Source organism: Frieseomelitta varia, unplaced genomic scaffold (assembly GCF_011392965.1).
Source record: "Frieseomelitta varia isolate USP_RPSP 00005682 unplaced genomic scaffold, Fvar_1.2 scaffold_229, whole genome shotgun sequence".
In the NCBI taxonomy this organism is placed as follows: Eukaryota; Metazoa; Arthropoda; class Insecta; order Hymenoptera; family Apidae; genus Frieseomelitta; species Frieseomelitta varia.
This window is the reverse complement of record NW_025109956.1, coordinates 156,741-175,761: the sequence shown is the minus strand read 5'-3', so window position 1 is coordinate 175,761 and position 19,021 is coordinate 156,741. Positions and strand designations below refer to the sequence as shown.

Here is a 19,021-nt window from a genome sequence, read left to right as displayed (position 1 = left end):
TTGTAAACGATATAAATTTTGTTTTTAAATTGTATAAAACTTTTTTTTTATTATTTATATTAATCTACAACTAATTTAACTTTTAATTTTTATTAACTATTCAGCATTTTTAAAAATTGTAATCGATATAAATTTTTTTTTTAAATTGTATAAAATTTGTGTTATAATCATTTCGCACGCTGGTTCTTTCGTGTTTTACGAAGCAGCCAAAGCATAATTACACATATAATCTGTATTGAAATAAAAAGAGAATAACTCGGAATTTCTTGGCAGCAAAAAAGTGCAGTATTCTATTTTTTATTTAAAGCAACGACTCGCACGTTTTTTCTTATTGGCAAAAAGTTAACAACATATCCTAACCAATTTTGTGTAAAATCTAGTTAATTGTTGAAATGAAATTTCACCTGAAAAAAGTATGAGACGATCAGTATGCCATCGCTTTCTTTAGCAGCAATCGCATCCAACAGTGTATTGAAGCCCCGTTTTATGTGCCACACCTGTAACTCCATAGGATATCGAATATAATCTAAAGTGTGTTCGCTGCCTTCGTCGTTCGACTGTCCCCAGTGAAACACCATCGAGTGCAGATCGTAAATGCTGGTTAGACATCCACCTTCGATGTACGGTCGATTCAAGTTCCCCCACATTGTGTTTACTGTCACTAGAGATCGAGTAATTAGCATTGAAAGAATTATAACGCGAGAGGAATAATCCTTAAGAAATTTGTAACGAATAATGTGATGCAAGGTGAAAAGCAAAGTTGCAAGCGGCAAAACGTTCTTGTAAACTTTAAAACTCAATTGATAGGATATGATATAGAATAACATAAGGCCCAGAGTAATTTGCGAATTTGCTGCAATAATATTAATATTATTTTTGTATAATATTATAATAATATTATATATCTCACAATATTTATAATTATAATATATAATATATAATAGTATAATAATATTATATATAATATTATAATATTTATATAATTATATTATAATTATAATATAATATTTTAATATTTACATAATTATATTATATTATATAATAATATAATACTAATAATAATATATATAATATTTTAATAATATTAATTTATAAGGAGCAATTTACAATGCAAATATAATTTTAGCATTAATTAGGCAGAATTGGGCAAAGAATGAATCAATAATTACACTCCAATTTCAATTGTTAATCATAAATAGCGATATCTATTTTAATTGTTAGTTGCAATGATCGATTAAATACGTTTTAATCGTTAATTGCGATTAAGAATTAAATTCTTATTTTAATCGTCAACTGGTGTTAACAATTAAATTCGTTTTTATTTTAATCGTCAATTGGATTCATTAACAATAAAATGCTAAAATTCATTTTGTAATGAAATTAGTTTTCAATGCGTGTCTTTTTGTTCGTGATTAGGTCGCGAAATATCTTGCAATAAGGTGGTAAAGCTTTTGTAAGTCCGTGAACTAATAAAATAATATTAACATCTAATGCAACGAAATAGTTTTATTCTTGTTTGATCATTTAATAAATTTTTAAGAGATTTAAAATAAACTAATTAGGCTTGCATATGGATCTCTATACCTCTCAGTAGTTCGAGTTAGGAATGTGTTTTATTTCGATTGTAAATGTCTTAACTTTAAAGCGTCGACGCTTTATTACAATTTCAAAGTATACCTTCAATTTAAATGAAATTATTAATATTATTTGGATCAAGGACCTCACCGATTTCAATGACCTTGAAATATGTTATCACGATTCTGAGCAACTTTTTTTATATGTTACCATTGCTCGACTTTAGCTTTCGAGATATACGAAAAAATATTTTTTATTTTATAGATACAGTGATGAGCAAAACTGAACATACACGTGGAATTTTAACATAGATAATATTTTATTAAATATTTGCATTTAGAATGCAAACAAACAAAACATGTGGTGTTTTGTAGGGCAGTTCAATTTTTTTTTCAAAAAAAATTTTGCCATCAGTATTTTGACAAATACAAAAATGTTTTCGCGGAATAAGTTTTACGTTGCAATTAATTTAAATGAAAAACTATCGATATTTTAGATTGTTATAACTTCGTAAAAGAAAAAGAATCATATAGCAATCTATTTGATGTCATTATAAAGCGTAAAAGTTCTATTTCGACTATCCTGAATTCGTTCTTTTTTCCACTTTAACATCGTATAGCAAATGGAAAAATGTTCTTCTTTCTAAAAAACATTGCGAAAATTTAACTCGTGAAGAATTTAAATTTTTGGATTTAAATTCGATCTGGGCAATTAAAATTTCCCTTCTAATATGATTCTTAAAGCCTGCTGTGTAATTTTTTTCATCGTTTTATTGAACTTTGAACGACAAAAATTCAAGAAGTTCTAAAATTTTGTCATCTAATCGTATTGTTCAAAATTGAATAAATTGTAAAAAAATCGTACGGCAGAGAAAAAATTTCAGTGTTCAAAATCAAGTCACAAAAAATTTTTCCGAATTTTTAGAATTTACTAGAATAAAAGTAATGTCATTTTTCCTCATCTACAACATGATGTAAAAACATGAAGAATAATTGTTTTGAAAAAAACAAACTTAACACAATCATAACGAGATCAAATAAATTCTTTTATAAAGTTATAATAGATATAACAGTACATCATTATCATGTGTTCAATTATGCTATTCACTCTATGTTCAATGCTATATTTCTTCTCGGGATTTAGATTAAATTCAAATGAAATTAGAATTCATTTTGAGTTATATTTATTTAAATTTACTCATAAATTGCATTATTAACGTAATTGGAAATACGTTTAGATTTGTCTAATTCAAATCTGTCCCAAGTTGGCTGGCAACAATTTTACCTTATTAAAGTAATTATAAAAATAATTTTTAATAAAAAGAATTATTGGAGAGACTGAGATGTCCTACTGAAGTGTAGACTCTTAAATATAACGTTACGAACTCAAAAATCATTAAAATCAGTGAGGCTTATCCTTTAAAAAACATATTGAAATATATTATTATAATCTAATCTCAAAAGCTAAGTAACTTCGAGCAGATAACATGAATGTATAGGAAAAAGTTGCTTAGAATCATACACATGACACATTTCGACGATTAATACCATTAATTGATTAAATCAATTGCCTATTTTTGCAGAAGGTAATCAAACGAAAATTGACGATATATTATCTAATAAAACTTTTGTCTGTCACGAAAAATTTACCTTTTATTTGCAAAAAAGATACAAAAAACTTGGCGACAAATTAACGTAAATCATTTGTATGGATTGATTGGACGCGTAAACTTGGTGACAAATTGCCGCGGCAGCAAATTTGCTGCAAACAGTTAGTCTGCCCCGGGCCTAAATACATCGTCGATGGAAAACATTTGAAAATGTACCTGCGACGCGTAATTTTCAACGACTGATAAACAAATACCAAATAGTATTAAATTATTAAATTTTTAATATATTAATTATCAAATTAGTATATAATTACTAAATGGTATTAAATTATTAAATTATTAATATGTTAATTATTAAATTAATAATATGTTAATTATTAAATTAATAATATGTTAATTATTAAATTAATAATATGTTAATTATTAAATTAATAATATATTAATTATTAAATTATTAATATATTAATTATTAAATACTAAATAAACAAATATTAAATGAGTAAGTAGTCAGTTTGCTTATTGAATTAGCGAAGAAGTTGCACCGTTATTTCCATTGTTCGCTATGATCATTGATAATGGTCTTTTGTCGTAGCCATTCCATCGAAGAGGTTCGGATGGTTGCACCACAACGGCGAGTTGCGTCGTAATGTTGATTGGTGACTGATTGCTACCGTTACTATCAGGATACAACAGTTTCCACATGTGGGGCCCATTGCGGTCCGTATAACCGAATGCGAACGAAGGGAAATTGCATTCGTTCTCCACCCAGGGGAATAATTGGGTCCAATCCAGAACTTCGGTCAATAGCAAGACTGCAATGAGCGGTTCAGGGTGAAAAATGACATGTATGGTTAAGATAAATAAATAACAAAGTTGAGTAAATCTTCTTACATATGAGGAGGACACTGCTACATATGATCATGAATTCCGACACCGATATGTTTATCATTTTCATTAATCACTTAAATTATATCGAGAAATACGAGACTCTGCATAAAACTTAGGATCACATACGTTTTGTTACATACATATATATATATATATATACATACATCATACATACACATAAAAATCTCACTTGTGAATTTTAGAAAAAACGTTTCGTAGAATAACCTGCTAGCTGCACAGGTAAAATAAATAATCAACGAATATCGAACTCGATATATTGGAATAACTTCAAACCGTGGTTTCATTGTTTCGATCGATCGATGTTGTGTTACTTTTTTTTTTGTGGCACTTGGGAAAATTAAATTTGTAACTCCAAAAAATATACACAACGTGATGAGAAAAATAAATTATAATATTGAAAAATGTAAAATACAGTAAAAATTTTGCCAACTGTTACAAAGAAGTAATATAATGTCGATAACAGGTATCGAAAATCGAAACAATGAAACCGCGACTTTTCTACGAAGTTGTATCTCAATACTCAACATCGAACTCGATATTCGTTACTTATTCATTTCGCCTACATATGTAACCGGCAGGTTATTTTATTAAAAGTTTTCTTGAAAATTCACAAGTGAAATCTTGTATGTATGTATGTATGTATGTATGTATGTATGTATGTATGAATGTGTGTATGTAATATATACATGTGTACGTAATAAAAAATGTGTGATCGTAAGTTTTACGAATAGCCCGTATCTTCCAGACATAATTAAGTAAAACGCTGTATATACAATCAATGTGTTACATAAAATAATAATAACGATCGTTGTATAAAAACGAAAAAAGAAAAAAGAATGCAGTGTGCAGGTAAAACCTTGAAAATTTGTCCTCCGCTATCCTACGTTGATATGTATCATTTTAGGTGATGGTCGAAAATGGGGTCAGTCCCCAATCGATATCGACGAAAACAATGCAATCGGGATAAAATTTCCTGCGCTTTTTATGAGCGGCCACTGGAACCAGGATGGTAAAGTTAAAATGCGAAACACTGGCACTACAGGTGACCTAATTTCCTTATCAAAAATTTATTTAAATCGCCGATCAAACTTTTAACGTCCTACGAGATTATGGTACAGAACTGAGATTAACCACTTGCGCTGGCAACTGATTGCGGACCATAACGAGTGACCAAACCGTATACAATAATTCGTCGCTTTCTTTTTGAACTTGTCAGTACAATATCACTGGATAGAAATTATTGAGAAATAATAAATTTATTATGGATTATACTTAAAATATACTTGAAACTGAAAAAATATTGCAGTTTTGAGATAAAAAATTCTTGACGTGCATGGCACGTCATCCCAGCGCAAGAGGTTAAGTAGTTAAACTATTTCAAGTTTTATCATTTCTCTGTCACTTTTTCACACGCGAATATTACGAAATTTTGACCAATAACGAAACTGTTCGTCTGCTAGTTCAAATAACACTGGAAGAAAATAAAAGTCCAGCGACGATTCATGGTGGCCCACTGGCAAACGACGTGTACGAATTGTCAGAAATAGTATTTCGATGGGGTTCGTCGAACTGCAAAGGCGCGGAGCACACGTTGAATGGCACTTGGTTCACGATGGAGGCAGAAGCAATACACTTTAATAAACGATACAAAACAATCGACAATTGTTGGGACAAGCACGACGGACTCGCTATCTGCTCCTACTTCCTACAAGCTTATCAAGTTCCAGTTTGGGATGAACATCCGTTGTTTGCCAAAATCACGGACAACTTGTACAAGATTATCGAGTCCGACTCGTGCGTGAAGTTACTCCCAAGTATGCCATCTGTGATTTTCTCACGGTATTTTAACCTCTTGCGCTGGTAACTGGTTCACGGACCATAACGAGTGACCAAACCGTATACAGTAATTCGTCTTCTTTTTGAATTCTTCGTTATATTACTGGATAGAAATAACTAAAAAGTAATAAATTTATTATTTGTTTTGCCTGAGTTTCAATAATACTTAAAACTGAGAAAATATTGCAATTTTGGGGCAAATATTTTCGACGTGCCTGACACGTCATTCCAGCGCAAGAGGTTAAACGCATAAAAAAAAATACATTAAGATGAGGTAACATTGTATACGTAATTCTTGTGTGTGTGTGTTCACTTTTTAATCCCATTTATTCTATTGTTGCTTGAAGACTGCTTGTGCTGGATGAGACAGGCTTGTCAAGCATCCGGTTATTACACGTATCTCGGCTCGATCACGACCTTTCCGTTTTACGAATGTGTCACTTGGATTGTTTTCCCAGAACCAGTCAGGATTTCAGAAAATCAAGCAGAATTGTTTCGAATGTTACGCAATAAACAAGGCATGTGCATTAAGGAGAATTATCGAGAGGTGCAAAAATTAAACGGTCGGGTAGTTTATTATGTCAATTAAAAATTGGTTCGATTGAAACTATTAAATGGTACTCATGTATATTTATTACATTGTATTACGTGTACATACACGTGTATCGAATAAAAATTTAATGTGTCGAAAATATAGTCAATTTATCGGTCTTTAGTTACTAATAGGTATGATATCTTAAAATATTGAAAGTATCGTATCGAAGTTGTGTAATTAAATACTTAATATGCAACAAACTTCATTTCAAAGATCGAAACATGTCGTCAGTAATATAATTATTTTCATTTCTTTTACTTTGTTATATTTCTGGCCATCAAGATGGAAATTTTTGTGATATTTATTCAAAGAATCTGTTCAATTATGTAAAACGAGAAATGTCGAAGGAAAAAAGAAAGCAAGCAGGTACAGAGAGACATGTGTATTGTCATTGGCATTTCTAAATCGTTCAAAGACTTTCAAACTTGGTGATTTTTCAAGTTAGTAAAACTGCCACCTTGTCTACGTCATCGTCGGGATTACCTAAATGGCGACAATCACCGATTAATCTATGCAAAACAGCTACATGGACGAAAAAATTCTCGCCTCTATATATGACAAACTATTGGTTAAACGAAGGTACAGCTACGATGACGAATACTGGTAAAACTGGTAATTTTCATTCGCAAATATTAATGTCATAAATATCTGAATTTTGCTTTACGAATATTCTTTCTACAAATATTCTGTTTCAGTTAGCATAGAATTTTCCGACAGAGCACTGCCTACGATGCGAGGCGGTCCTTTGGGTAAGGACGAGTTTCAGTTCATGAATGTGCAATTTCGCTGGGGCCCGGAAAACTCGTTGGGTGCAGAACATTCTATAAATGGGATCTGGTTAGAGAACTGGTCCTTTGAACCATTCTTCCTAAAATTCGCAAAATTATCTACGTTTCAAGTAATTCTTCTGAACGCAGGTACTCTATGGAAGCGCAAATAATGCACTGGAACACTCGTTACGGATCGATAGAGAAGTGCTTCGACAAACCAGATGGAATTGCGATACTCTCTTATCTCATGCAAGTGCGTATACGTATCATAATTATTTCAGACGATTTACTTATACTATATTATACTTTACTATGATGCATGAATATTTCAAATGATTCAAAATAGACGATTGGCTGTCCCGGGATTCCTGATAATCCTTCTTTAACAAAGATTACTAACAGCTTGACAAATATCAAAAGAATGGGAAGCAGTACCAAAATTTCACCTGGTGACAATTATTTTCTTTTTTCCTTGTTTTACTAGTTTCTGTTATTTGCAAAGTTTTATTATCCGCAAGATTATTTTAATAAGTTATTAATGTTTAATAGACTGCCTGCTTTGGATGTTAGAAGCGTGCAAGGGTCACGGTTATTATACTTATTCCGGTTCTCTTACCGTTTCACCGTACAACGAATGCGTCATTTGGATTATTCCGGCTACTATAACGAAAATATCCGCTCGTCAGGTATTTTTTATTCAAAACGTCTGTCATCGTGTGACGCACGACATCGTGTTATCTTTTATAATATTTTTACACCAGATAGATGCATTTAGGAATCTTTATGACGAGAAATGGAAAAACATATCGGGAAACTGTAGACAGCAACAAAATCTCAATAGAAGAAGAATTTTATTTGCTATGGATGATGCTGTAGCATAGAAAGTTACTAATCTATTATTAACTAAACATAATTTTAAAAATGTTTGATTTATAAAAATAAGTATGTATAAAATAACATGAAATAAGTCATATTGAAAAAATTTTAATTTTAAAAAATAATATCTAAAATTATTTCTTATAAAATATACGAGTGATATTCTTTCTTATAGAAAAACGAACCTAAGACAATCAAAGTAGAATATTCATGCTTTGAAATGAGATCAAGTAGTTCTGTGATTTTCTTTTACGAAATTACAACAGTTTAAAATATCGACAATTTTTTATCAGTTCACTGTACACACTGACATTTCATACGAGGCGAATGATCATTCAGAGCTTCAAGTGTTCAACCGCTGATCGACAAATAGAAATGTAAATATCCTCTTGAGAATATCGTGCGAGCATTTCCTTTTGTAAGAACCGGCATCGTCCAGTCTATTGGATGGTAATATAATTCATTCGATGAAATCTGGTCCAATATAAACTGAAAAATGAAATATATATATTAAACATCCAACCCCCGTCTCCATTCCGATTCATGGGCATAAAGTAAAAAAAATTCAAAAAAATATAGAGAGTTTTGCAATGTATACAGTACGTCCATTTTAACTCTGGTATTTTCCTCACTTTTTCATCACGTTGTAAGGATGTAAAAAATTATAATTTAAAATTATACTTTAATTATAACTTAAAAAATTATACTTTACTAAAATATTACTAATTACTAATATATATATATACTATATAATACACATATATACTTTACTACAATTATACTTTATTAATATATATATATACATATGATTTACTATATATATTTACTAATATATATATATATATACATATATACTTTACTAAAATTATATTTTAATTATAATTTAAAAAATTATACTTTACAGTTTTACAAGAACAAGACAGGATTTCCACAGGAAACTTATTGATGTGAAAATGTTGTAATACTAACTGTACTGTACTGACTTGTGATCCTTTGTGAATCGTTAAGCCGCACTTTCTGATTTGTATTTTGGTTCCTGACCAAAGTACCTTAGAACGATTCGACTAATTCCTAACAACGTTCAGTCTCTTTAGATATCTTCTTTTTCTGCAATACTCTATTTATAAAAAATGTGAAACATACATATAGTGAAACATAAAATCCTATTGAATATTAAAACAAAATATTTAAAAATGATGTATTTATTGAAATATAATATCCATTCAGGCCACATAGCCCCGAGTAGGACAGCAGAATTAAATGTCTATATATGATTATAATTATTTCCATAGGGTGGCCACTGAAAGGTTTGAAAAAGAAATAACTTGTTCATTTACAATCTTTTTTACTTTCTTTTTTTTCGTAGGTTATAGAATAAAATTTCTAACAATAAAGCTACATTCTATTTTTAATTTTTTTATAAAATATTAATCAAAAGTCCAATTTTACTTCTTAATTAATCCTATGTGGTTTCAATGATGCAAGATGTTCATATAAAATCAATGATTAGGTATGCATGCCCATTTCGTTTTATAAATAGAGAATTTTTCTAAAAATTCGATGATACGATTTCTTTTGTATCGGCATCAAATTGGATTGAACCTGACTTCTCACTTCTTTACCTACTTTTCTTACTTAATTCTTATTTTACAATCTTTCCAATCCTTTTGAACAGGATCAAATTTAATGGGAAAAGATAGTAAATCCAAAATACGAAATTTTAGTTTTCCCTATAAAATCAAATATTTTTCACATAAAATATTTTACAATATTTTTATATTTTCAATAATTAAAGAAATAATGACGTGTTGACATTTAACACTGCTTCTTTCACGTGTTATTGCAACAAACAGTCAAATAGTTTTGTCAGTTAAATTCATAAAAATTTCTAAAAATTCAGATTCTTCAACAATAAAAATCCCAAAATTTTACATTTACAACACGAACGTGTATCGTCATACTGTTAAAATAATTGATGGTATTTTGTGAAAATGATAGCACAAATAATAAGCGTGTGATTATTGATTAAACAGACGACATGACATTGACTTCATGGATTTCAGACTTTAAAATACCAACTCGAAAAAACATCTATGCAAACACAGACGATATATGCGTAGACTATCATAGGATCTTAAGAATGATGTATGTTGTATAGAATTAATTTATGGACTTTGTTGCGTGTAATATAAAATACAGAATCCAAAAAAGAAATATATTAATTTTATAAATTCATTTGCAATGTATCTTATAATTAATTTACATAACAAATATTTTTATTAAAAAACTGTCTACAATATTGAGAATCGATATTAAACAACATTAATTAATATCTCAAGTTTTTCATATGAACATTGATTTGTCTTACGCGTTATGCTAATAACATATCTTAAAATTTATATTGTATATGTATAATATTATATATATTATATATTAAATTGTCTGAAAAAAGAATTGGTTGGAATAAGAAGTTGTTGATAGAATTACTCAGCTTCTTTCATTCAGTTTTTACGAATTATTGTACTTGTTATTCTTCAACCTTCGAAACTATTCTAATTACTCGATATTTTTTGAATTATTAGTCATTTTATTAATTTTTACGAATTTTATTTTCGAATAATTAAAGTTATTTTCAACAACTGCTGTTCTGATTCTATCTATATATTTATCTATTCATATTTTAGAAAGTTACTTGTTTATTAATGTGTCACACAAGCCACAATTCTCCCCACACGACGTATACAATATCTTATTCATTATGTCATCTCCAAAGGAAAATTAAAGATACTTACGGACATGTTTGAAACTAGAATATTATAATTCCGTAAAATTTTTAATTGATCTTGCAACGATGTCTGAATATACAGGTTTAATTGGTAAGATAATCTAAACTTTTAATATTTCTTGTTTGGTTATATGTCATGCAATGTGAATAACTCTATTTGTAAATCTAATTTTTCTTCGAGGCTTACCAACGACGGGTCAATCTCCAATTAATCTAGATGATCGTTTAGTACGAAAACGCAGATATCCTCCGCTTGTTTTAAATGGTTACTGGTTAAACGATGGAGAAGCACGATTGTTAAATACTGGCAGTACAGGTTCAATTGATAAAATATTGCAGTTTTTCTATATCAATCGAATCAAATAATTATATTACAATTAAAAGAATTGAACAGTTGTTCAATTTAATTGGCAGTTAATTATATGTATCAAAAATAAAATTTACATTTAAATTTATCCATTTATTAAATTTTATATATACAAAAATATTGTAAATATTATATATAATCTTATATAGACTATATATAATATTTACAATATTATATATATATATATATATATATATATATATATATATATTAAAGTCCTTTTATTTGCAATTAAAATAATCTCCTAAATAATTTCTCAAATCTTCTTAAACTCATTGTGAATTACATCTTGAATTACTTATTACATAACTGTCACATGATTACATAACTATTACAATTGTACAGACTTTTACACAAATTCGTATTTCTGAAAATAAAATCTCGGTAGAAAATTGTTTTATATGCCAAATATTATAAAAATCATTATAATTCATATATTTTATATACTTTTTCATATTTACACGCACTCTTCGCAATATCGAATTCTAAAATTTCTCGTAAATACATGCAAATCCGGGGTCTAATTATAACAAACGAAAGACAAGATAACGAGTATAAAGATATAAGATTAATATTTTGAAAAATTGATTCGATCGAGAGATGCACAGTTAATTAAGATCAAAACTCCAATACTCCAAATTCTAACATATTTTTGAATATCTAGCTAAAATATATTTAACTGGGAATAGAATTCCATCCACGATTTGCGGTGGACCCCTTTCAGACGACGTATACGAGCTAATGGAAGTGCATTTTCACTGGGGCGAAGACGATTGCAAAGGCGCTGAGCACACAATCAACAATACTTGGTAAAAGAAGGAAAAAGGAAACTAAACTCGTTCTTTTTTTTTTTTTTTTTTAATTATATAATTTTTACGCTCAAGGTATTCAATGGAATGTCACGTGTTACATTGGAACAGAAAATATCTGACCGTAGAAGAGTGTTTCAGACACAAAGATGGTTTTTGCATATTGGCATATTTATTTTTGGTACGAATCTTCGATTCTTGCATTCGTCTTTTACATTCGAGTTTCGTTTCTATATTTCCCTGTCGAATGTACAAATTTTGCTTAATTTTAAAAAAGGTCCAACCAGGTTATTGCAGTTGCATTAATCCACAATTGGAAAGGATAACGGAATACTTGAAATACATTTTAGATCCAGACATGGAAACAAAAATACCAGCTAGTAAGATTGAATATATGTAATTTGGAACATTATTTCGTTAAAATAATTTGTGCATTATCATAATATCTAAATATTAATTTTTAGTTGTACTGTATATTATTTGATATTATTTCATTAATATTATTTATCAATTATTAAATAATGTTATTTTATTATATTTTATATAATTATATAATTTTATATTATATTATTTGTATAATTATATAATTTTATATTATTTTTATAATTTTTATTATTTTATTTTTTTATGTGATTATATAATTTTATATTATATTATTTATTACAGACATGGAAACAAAAATATCAGCTAGTAACGATCGAATATATGTAATTTGGAACATTATTTCGTTAAAATAATAATGTGTGTGTTATCATAATATCTAATTTTTAGTTATACTGTGCATTATTTGATATTATTTATCAATTATCAAATAACATTATCTTATTATATTTTATACAATTATACAATTTTATATTATTTATTATAGACATGGAAACAAAAATATCAGTTGGTAATGATCGAATATATGTAATTTGGAACATTATTTCGTTAAAATAATAATGTGTGTGTTATCATAATATCAAAACATTAATTTTTAGTTATACTGTACATTATTTGATATTATTTATCAATTATCAAATAACATTATCTTATTATATTTTATACAATTATACAATTTTGTATTATTTATTATAGACATGGAAACAAAAATACCAGCTAGTAATGATCGAATATATGTAATTTGGAACATTATTTCGTTAAAATAATAATGTGTGTGTTATCATAATATCTAAATATTAATTTTTAATTATACTGTATATTATTTGACATTATTTCATTAATATTATTTATCAATTATCAAATAATATCATAATATTATATAAATAACATACAAATAATATTATTTTATTGTGTTATGTTATTTATTATGTTTATCAGTGACGTTATTTCATATCAATAATATTTATTATCATATTTCGCAATATCTCTCGTAGACTGTTTAGCATGGATGCGCTGGGCAACGTATTGTACTAGATATTATACGTATGCAGGATCATACAATGTCGCTGATTATCCAGAGTGTGCTACTTGGATTGTTTTCCCCGTAGTTATACCCGTACGATCCAGTGAAGTAAGTTGCAACAATATTATGTACCAATATACAGTATGTATGTACATAGATGAAAAAATTCTAATGAACTACGAAATCAAATCACAGATAAAAGAATTTCGAAGACTGAGAGACAAGGATGGGAATTTCATAAAGTCAAACTGGCGAGAAACACAATTATTGAAATGCAGACAAATCTTTTTAGCAGTTTCTTAAGTCAAAATCCTTCGAGCAGTATTTTCAAGTCGCCTTCAGATTCACCTTTGTGCAATCTTTCTGTAATCTTTCTGTAATCACATTTGATGAGATATACAACGAAATGACAAGTCACTGCGAGTTTTTGATCAATTAATTATATTATCTAATGGTTTTCACAATCGCTTCATTTATCACGCTCGTTCAAATTATTAAACGACTCGATGGATGCGAATATTCGTACTATCGTTTGTCCCAAAAGTTCATAAATACGGATAAAAAATATTTCTCCATAAAGAGAATCGTCGGTGGGAATTGTACAGCTTTTGACTGTTGTTTGAACCTGACTGTTTTGCAAACGAATATTCGATTTTTTTCCTCGTTTATTTCGTAGATTATTGTCCTTGATAGACTGCCGAGATACGTTTATCGTCAAAGACACGCCAGAAATCTCTTTATGGTCATTTCGTAAGTAAGCGTTCTTTGCTAATTCGCTTTCACCCTCGAATAAATTGAAAAACATGCACAGTATGTTATACACCATTTCGTACTTGTTGCACTGCACAGATCTGTACAATGTAGGCTCCAAACATTCTTTGTAAAGTCCGCTGAATTGTGACAACATGACATTTCTACGTTCAGATTGCTTAATTTCCAACAAGGTGTCTCGTATATCGTTCAACGACATATTCCAACGGTATTTCGTTTGATTCGTCGCGGCGTAGTAAACCTTGTGAAATTTTATCAACAGAGTCGGATTGTGATAACACAGTGGATTCTTCATAGCAAACACATCCGACTCTAAAAACAAGCTACCGTACGCTGGTTCTGGATGCTTGGTCAAACTAACGTTTTCCATAATATCGTTAATTATCTCTCGTATCGCGGCATCTCTAACGCAGCGATCTAAGTATTTGTCGACTATCTGTACAGACTCCAACTTCGCCAAACGAACGTTTGAGCTTTCGTTCGAGCAACCCGAGAATCGAAACACCAACGACGACGAACACAAGATCGGATCGGTTACAAGTTCCCAAAATTCAGTAAAGAAACGAGCGTTTCTTGCTCGATACCATACTTTCAATTTTACGATCTGTCCAGGGAGGATCACTCCTTTCGTCTTGTTGAAGAAGAAAGGGCTCGTTCGTTTGGCCAAATGAATCCCGTTGCATCGAAAATCTGCGCCCCGCCATTGGTAGACGATCACGCGGTTCCCTTTATTCTCGAACACGATTTCTTTCTCTGTTCGTTTATCAACTTCGCCGAGAAATGTTAAACTCCATGTAATGGAGTCTGGTTTCGTTCCGCGGTTCGACGGAAATCCTTCCCAAACGACTTCACGATCTTGGATCTTCAAGACGATCGCTTGCTCGACGCGACAGGGCTCGTCTTCCTCTGCCTCTTCCTCCTCTATGTCGGTTATTGTTACCCATGGAATTCTTGCGAATGGTTCCTCTTTCGGTGGGACATAATTCTTAATCGCCAAATCACTCGTTTCTGGTTCGTTCGGCATCAGCGCCTCTATTTCCCTCGACAAGTCTCTCCTCCTTCTTTCCAAATAACGACTCCGCTTCCACGACGGTTCCTTCGATTTCAAATCGAGCAGATCTTTCTCTTTTTCTATCAGTTCAGGCGTGCCGACGTACGTCAACTCCGGGATTATATTTAGCTCCTTTTTCATCGGAACGAGCGTAATGTCCGGCAAACAGGAGACGCGTTTAGGCAGTTTCTCCGGAGTCCGCCAAAACTCTGGCCCGCCGCGATATTTGTCGGGAATAATCGGCACCGGCACCGTCGCGTAATCCATCAGATTTCTCATCTCCACCAGCGGTCGTATTTTTTCACACGAATTCAGAATTTGATCGTTTTGATGACGACCGGTCGTAGACCTGATCTGTTTGTACTGTAGCCTCCATCTTTCTAACCATTTCTGCCAGTTCACCAAGCGCCGATCCTCGGGGAAAGGCAACTGCGGGCTAATAAATTTATCTCGCGCAGTGACAACTGTCGTAAACTGTTTCACCCATCGTTTCGGTTCGTCCGATTTGCCAATCTTTCGTGCGTAATCCATCGATTCGTGAAGAATCTAGTCAGAATAGAAGTACTCGTACTAAGAATGGTTCAGCTGCTTAAAAATTGTGTCTCGATTGCGAAGTCATTTGGTTTTCACGGCAACTTCATTCAAATCGGGAACGAGCGTGATGGGTAAGAAAAGTTTAGCGTAATTTGTTCCATTTGCCGTTTGTATTAATTATTTGAATTAGAAAGGTACGAACAAAATGCCAAGTTGATACGAGACTTATTCAACAACGAAGGTACATTGGAATCCCCGATCGATTTAGACATTAGTCACATGAAAATCATCGAATTAGACCCTTTGGAATGGATTGGTATTGATATAACGCCAAGGAAACTAAAAATTACCAATACAGGATTCACGGGTAATAGTCTATTAGAGATGATAATTTATACATATATTCTATAAAAATTCATGTTTCGTCGGTAGTAATTTTGTGCGCGAAATGGCAGCAAGGAGGCCCTTATCTTTCTAGAGGGCCGTTCGAAGGGAATTACATGTTCGCGCAAGTTCATTTTCATTGGGGAGAGAACGAGATGAAAGGCAGCGAGCATACCGTTGACGGAGCAAGGTTCATAATTTATAAGGTTATCTTAAGGGGTCAGGACAGTTTGAAATTTTCAAAAAATCAATTTTTTTTTTTTTTAAATAGTAGTTTGAAGTTTTAGAAATAATTTTGGAGTACAATAATAAATCCGTGGATACAGAATAATTGAATTTGTATCACTGTTTACGAACTTTAAGCAGCATTATAAAGTGTAAATCGTGTGATTCAAATGTCGCTTTTGGTGAATCGAATGTTAGGGGACTTGGATTCAATTTAGTTGTGAATTGTAAGAACTGTGAGTCGCGATATAAAAGTAAAAAAAAGTAAGTAAAGGATACATATGAAAAATGACGTTCTGAAACTTTAAACGCGTTTTACTCGAAACTAGGTTTTTAGAAACGATGTGCAAGATATCTCGGAATCTAACCGATTACTGTGAAACTAGGTGCGTATCTTTTCGTGTAATATTTACTAGGGATTGACGATCGAACATTTTTTAATTTTTAACAATTTCGAAACAAAAGACGTAGAAATTTTTGGCATAAATTCGACACATCAAAAACAAATAGCTGCTATTTTCATAATTTTCACAAAAATGAAAATGTTCGATCGCCAATCCCTAGAGAATATTGTTTACTTTTGAACTTTTTTTGCCTTTTTGTTGCTGCTAATCCTGTTTGGCTGAAATCATGCACACCGATGAGCAATGTAAAAAAAAGTTATGTAAAAAGATGCCGTTAAAAAGTCAAATAAGAGCCCCCATTTTTTTCTTTTTTAATGTTGCTTTTTATAATTCATAATGTGTTAAAATAAATCACAAAAGCTCGTGTCAATCACGCATGTACTTTCTTTCTACTAGCCTTCCAAAGTATTCGTAATATTTAGGCTCGTCAAACTGTCTTGGTCCCTTAAGTATTTCGTGTTATATATTCTTATATTAGCTGATTAGCTAGTTATGTAAGAATATGTAACCTACTAATTAGCTAATTAATTAATTATATATTATTATATTGTGTGTTTTCTAATTTATCTGAAATGCTTGTGGAACTTTGATTCGATAAAATTTCATTCAAAGTATGCCCATGGAACTTCATGTTGTGCATTTCAAGGAAGAATACGAAACATTAGAATCGGCCCTTCGACGACCTAATGGCGTTACCGTTCTAGTATATTTCTGCAAAGTAAAGAATTTACTCTTCATGTTTATATCAGAAATGTAAAATGATGATTTACTCTTACTGTTTACATTAAAAACAAATAGAAAATATTATATTAATTTAAATAACAGATAATAGGAATTGAGCTATAATTATAGTATATATACATATGTTATAATGAGAAATATTCTATAATATAATAATCTATATATATAATCTAAATCTTATAATCTTATAGTATAATCTTATAATCTTATAATCTTATAGTCTTATATAATAAGAAATATTCTTATAATAATCTAATATAAATCTTATAATCTTTAATAATCTTAAATATTATAATAAGAAATATTCTAATAATATTTCAATGATTAATTACTATATATCAATTTATAATACCTGAAAATTTATAGTTACATAGTAATAATAGCGATGGTTCTTAGTTACAGGATAAACCAAATGAATTTATGGATGGGATCGTAAATAACTTGGCTCTTATTCGTACAGCACATTCATCAGTTCGCATAACTCCTTTAAAATTGACGAACATTTTACGACCTTTCTCGCAAGATTATTTTTTATATTGGGGCTCGATAACAACAGCACATAATATACATAATATTTTCTGGATAATCTGCAGAGAACCGATTGGAATTTCTGCAAAACAAGTAAATCGTATATATTAATATCGTATAATCCCCGATGTTGCATCCGAAATATCATAGTTATATTTAGTGTTATACAGAATTTGCTGTTATCATACGAATCTCGAATTTTTTAAGCTTTAAAGTTGAAGACTTTAAGACTTATCTCTTAAAATTTTTGACGTTAAAGTAAACAATTAATATCAAATTAACGATGATTAATTAATATTAATATTTATGATATTTCACAATCTGATGATACTCGAGTCTCTATGGTTAAAAATTCGAACTTAGTTGGCACTTAAACTTTTACAGCTCAAAGCTCAAACTCAGAGAGCTCTGATCCTTAAGGCTTGAACCTCAACGTGGTTCCAACTTACGAAGCTAGAATTCGAGACATTTTTACTACACTTGTTATATTTGCTAAGATTGCAGAATTTCGCAGTTTAAACGATGAGAAAGGAATGTCCATCTTGTCGAATATACGTCCAGTGAAAGGAAAACAGGAGAAAAGTGTTTTTCACGTTTCTCCATCAGGATCAAAGTACGCTTCGCTTTTGCCAATTCCACGAGATTTGTTATCAAGTCAAATCGAAGAAGACGGTGACACTAATTAATTTAATAATATCGCTTAAAATTGTAATATCATGCCAGTTGTCATACACACATGCAAACAAGTGTAATGTTGACAATGAATCTAGCGAATGTTTCTCGAAAATATATATTTATTTTGCCCAATATTATGATTCAAAAAAATAATAACGTGATTAAAAAAATA

General features: G+C 30.4%; 6 protein-coding genes across 7 annotated transcripts in view; 4 read left to right on the top strand and 2 right to left on the bottom strand.

The window, feature by feature from the left end:
* Window positions 1–5,041, bottom strand: part of LOC122527644 (carbonic anhydrase 1-like) — a 5,991-nt gene extending 950 nt beyond the window's left edge. The window contains exons 1-3 of one of the 2 annotated variants that reach the window (XM_043652011.1): window positions 4,950–5,041; window positions 3,727–3,996; window positions 405–661 (exon numbers count right to left, since the gene is read on the bottom strand). In XM_043652011.1, the coding sequence (XP_043507946.1) occupies window positions 405–661; window positions 3,727–3,886 (417 nt within the window). In that variant the 5' untranslated portion in view covers window positions 3,887–3,996; window positions 4,950–5,041. Of the gene's footprint in view, window positions 1–404; window positions 662–3,726; window positions 3,997–4,075; window positions 4,397–4,949 lie in introns of those variants that run through there. The other variant, XM_043652010.1, reaches the window with a different exon arrangement.
* A 664-nt stretch (window positions 5,042–5,705) lies between these two features.
* LOC122527655 (carbonic anhydrase 7-like) lies at window positions 5,706–6,518 on the top strand. Its single transcript, XM_043652024.1, has 2 exons — window positions 5,706–5,907; window positions 6,277–6,518. The coding sequence occupies exons 1-2, from the start codon at window positions 5,706–5,708 to the stop codon at window positions 6,516–6,518; spliced, it is 444 nt and encodes a 147-aa protein (XP_043507959.1).
* On the top strand, window positions 5,732–8,175 carry LOC122527654 (carbonic anhydrase 1-like). The gene is made up of 8 exons (XM_043652023.1): window positions 5,732–5,907; window positions 6,807–6,890; window positions 6,966–7,136; window positions 7,220–7,361; window positions 7,442–7,547; window positions 7,641–7,743; window positions 7,844–7,980; window positions 8,056–8,175. The coding sequence occupies exons 2-8, from the start codon at window positions 6,863–6,865 to the stop codon at window positions 8,173–8,175; spliced, it is 807 nt and encodes a 268-aa protein (XP_043507958.1). The 5' UTR covers window positions 5,732–5,907; window positions 6,807–6,862.
* A 2,846-nt stretch (window positions 8,176–11,021) lies between these two features.
* Window positions 11,022–13,839, top strand: LOC122527651 (carbonic anhydrase 2-like). Its single transcript, XM_043652020.1, has 7 exons — window positions 11,022–11,046; window positions 11,137–11,271; window positions 11,987–12,131; window positions 12,207–12,312; window positions 12,409–12,511; window positions 13,508–13,644; window positions 13,732–13,839. Exons 1-7 carry the CDS (start codon window positions 11,022–11,024, stop codon window positions 13,837–13,839), a joined length of 759 nt encoding a protein of 252 aa, XP_043507955.1.
* A 166-nt stretch (window positions 13,840–14,005) lies between these two features.
* On the bottom strand, window positions 14,006–15,889 carry LOC122527653 (MYCBP-associated protein-like). The gene has a single exon (XM_043652022.1). The coding sequence runs from the start codon at window positions 15,887–15,889 to the stop codon at window positions 14,006–14,008; it is 1,884 nt and encodes a 627-aa protein (XP_043507957.1).
* A 130-nt stretch (window positions 15,890–16,019) lies between these two features.
* LOC122527652 (carbonic anhydrase 1-like) lies at window positions 16,020–18,860 on the top strand. Its single transcript, XM_043652021.1, has 6 exons — window positions 16,020–16,023; window positions 16,083–16,265; window positions 16,325–16,466; window positions 17,518–17,623; window positions 18,043–18,267; window positions 18,672–18,860. Exons 1-6 carry the CDS (start codon window positions 16,020–16,022, stop codon window positions 18,858–18,860), a joined length of 849 nt encoding a protein of 282 aa, XP_043507956.1.
* Window positions 18,861–19,021: the final 161 nt, after the last annotated feature.

Excerpts from the sequence above, each read along its gene's own strand:
- LOC122527655 (XM_043652024.1), top strand. The coding sequence starts at position 5,706 with ATGGAGGCAGAAGCAATACACTTTAATAAACGATACAAAACAATCGAC. Across the intron at positions 5,908-6,276 it reads GTGCGTGAAGTTACTCCCAA|ACTGCTTGTGCTGGATGAGA; the intron begins GTATGCCATCTG and ends TGTTGCTTGAAG.
- LOC122527654 (XM_043652023.1), top strand. The coding sequence starts at position 6,863 with ATGTCGAAGGAAAAAAGAAAGCAAGCAG. Across the intron at positions 7,362-7,441 it reads CATTCTATAAATGGGATCTG|GTACTCTATGGAAGCGCAAA; the intron begins GTTAGAGAACTG and ends TTCTGAACGCAG. Across the intron at positions 7,981-8,055 it reads CGAAAATATCCGCTCGTCAG|ATAGATGCATTTAGGAATCT; the intron begins GTATTTTTTATT and ends TTTTTACACCAG.
- LOC122527651 (XM_043652020.1), top strand. The coding sequence starts at position 11,022 with ATGTCTGAATATACAGGTTTAATTG. Across the intron at positions 12,132-12,206 it reads CACACAATCAACAATACTTG|GTATTCAATGGAATGTCACG; the intron begins GTAAAAGAAGGA and ends TTTACGCTCAAG. Across the intron at positions 12,313-12,408 it reads TATTGGCATATTTATTTTTG|GTCCAACCAGGTTATTGCAG; the intron begins GTACGAATCTTC and ends ATTTTAAAAAAG.
- LOC122527653 (XM_043652022.1), bottom strand. The coding sequence starts at position 15,889 with ATGGATTACGCACGAAAGATTGGCAAATCGGACGAACCGAAACGATGG.
- LOC122527652 (XM_043652021.1), top strand. Across the intron at positions 16,266-16,324 it reads TACAGGATTCACGGGTAATA|TAATTTTGTGCGCGAAATGG; the intron begins GTCTATTAGAGA and ends TTTCGTCGGTAG. Across the intron at positions 17,624-18,042 it reads TTCTAGTATATTTCTGCAAA|TTACAGGATAAACCAAATGA; the intron begins GTAAAGAATTTA and ends GATGGTTCTTAG.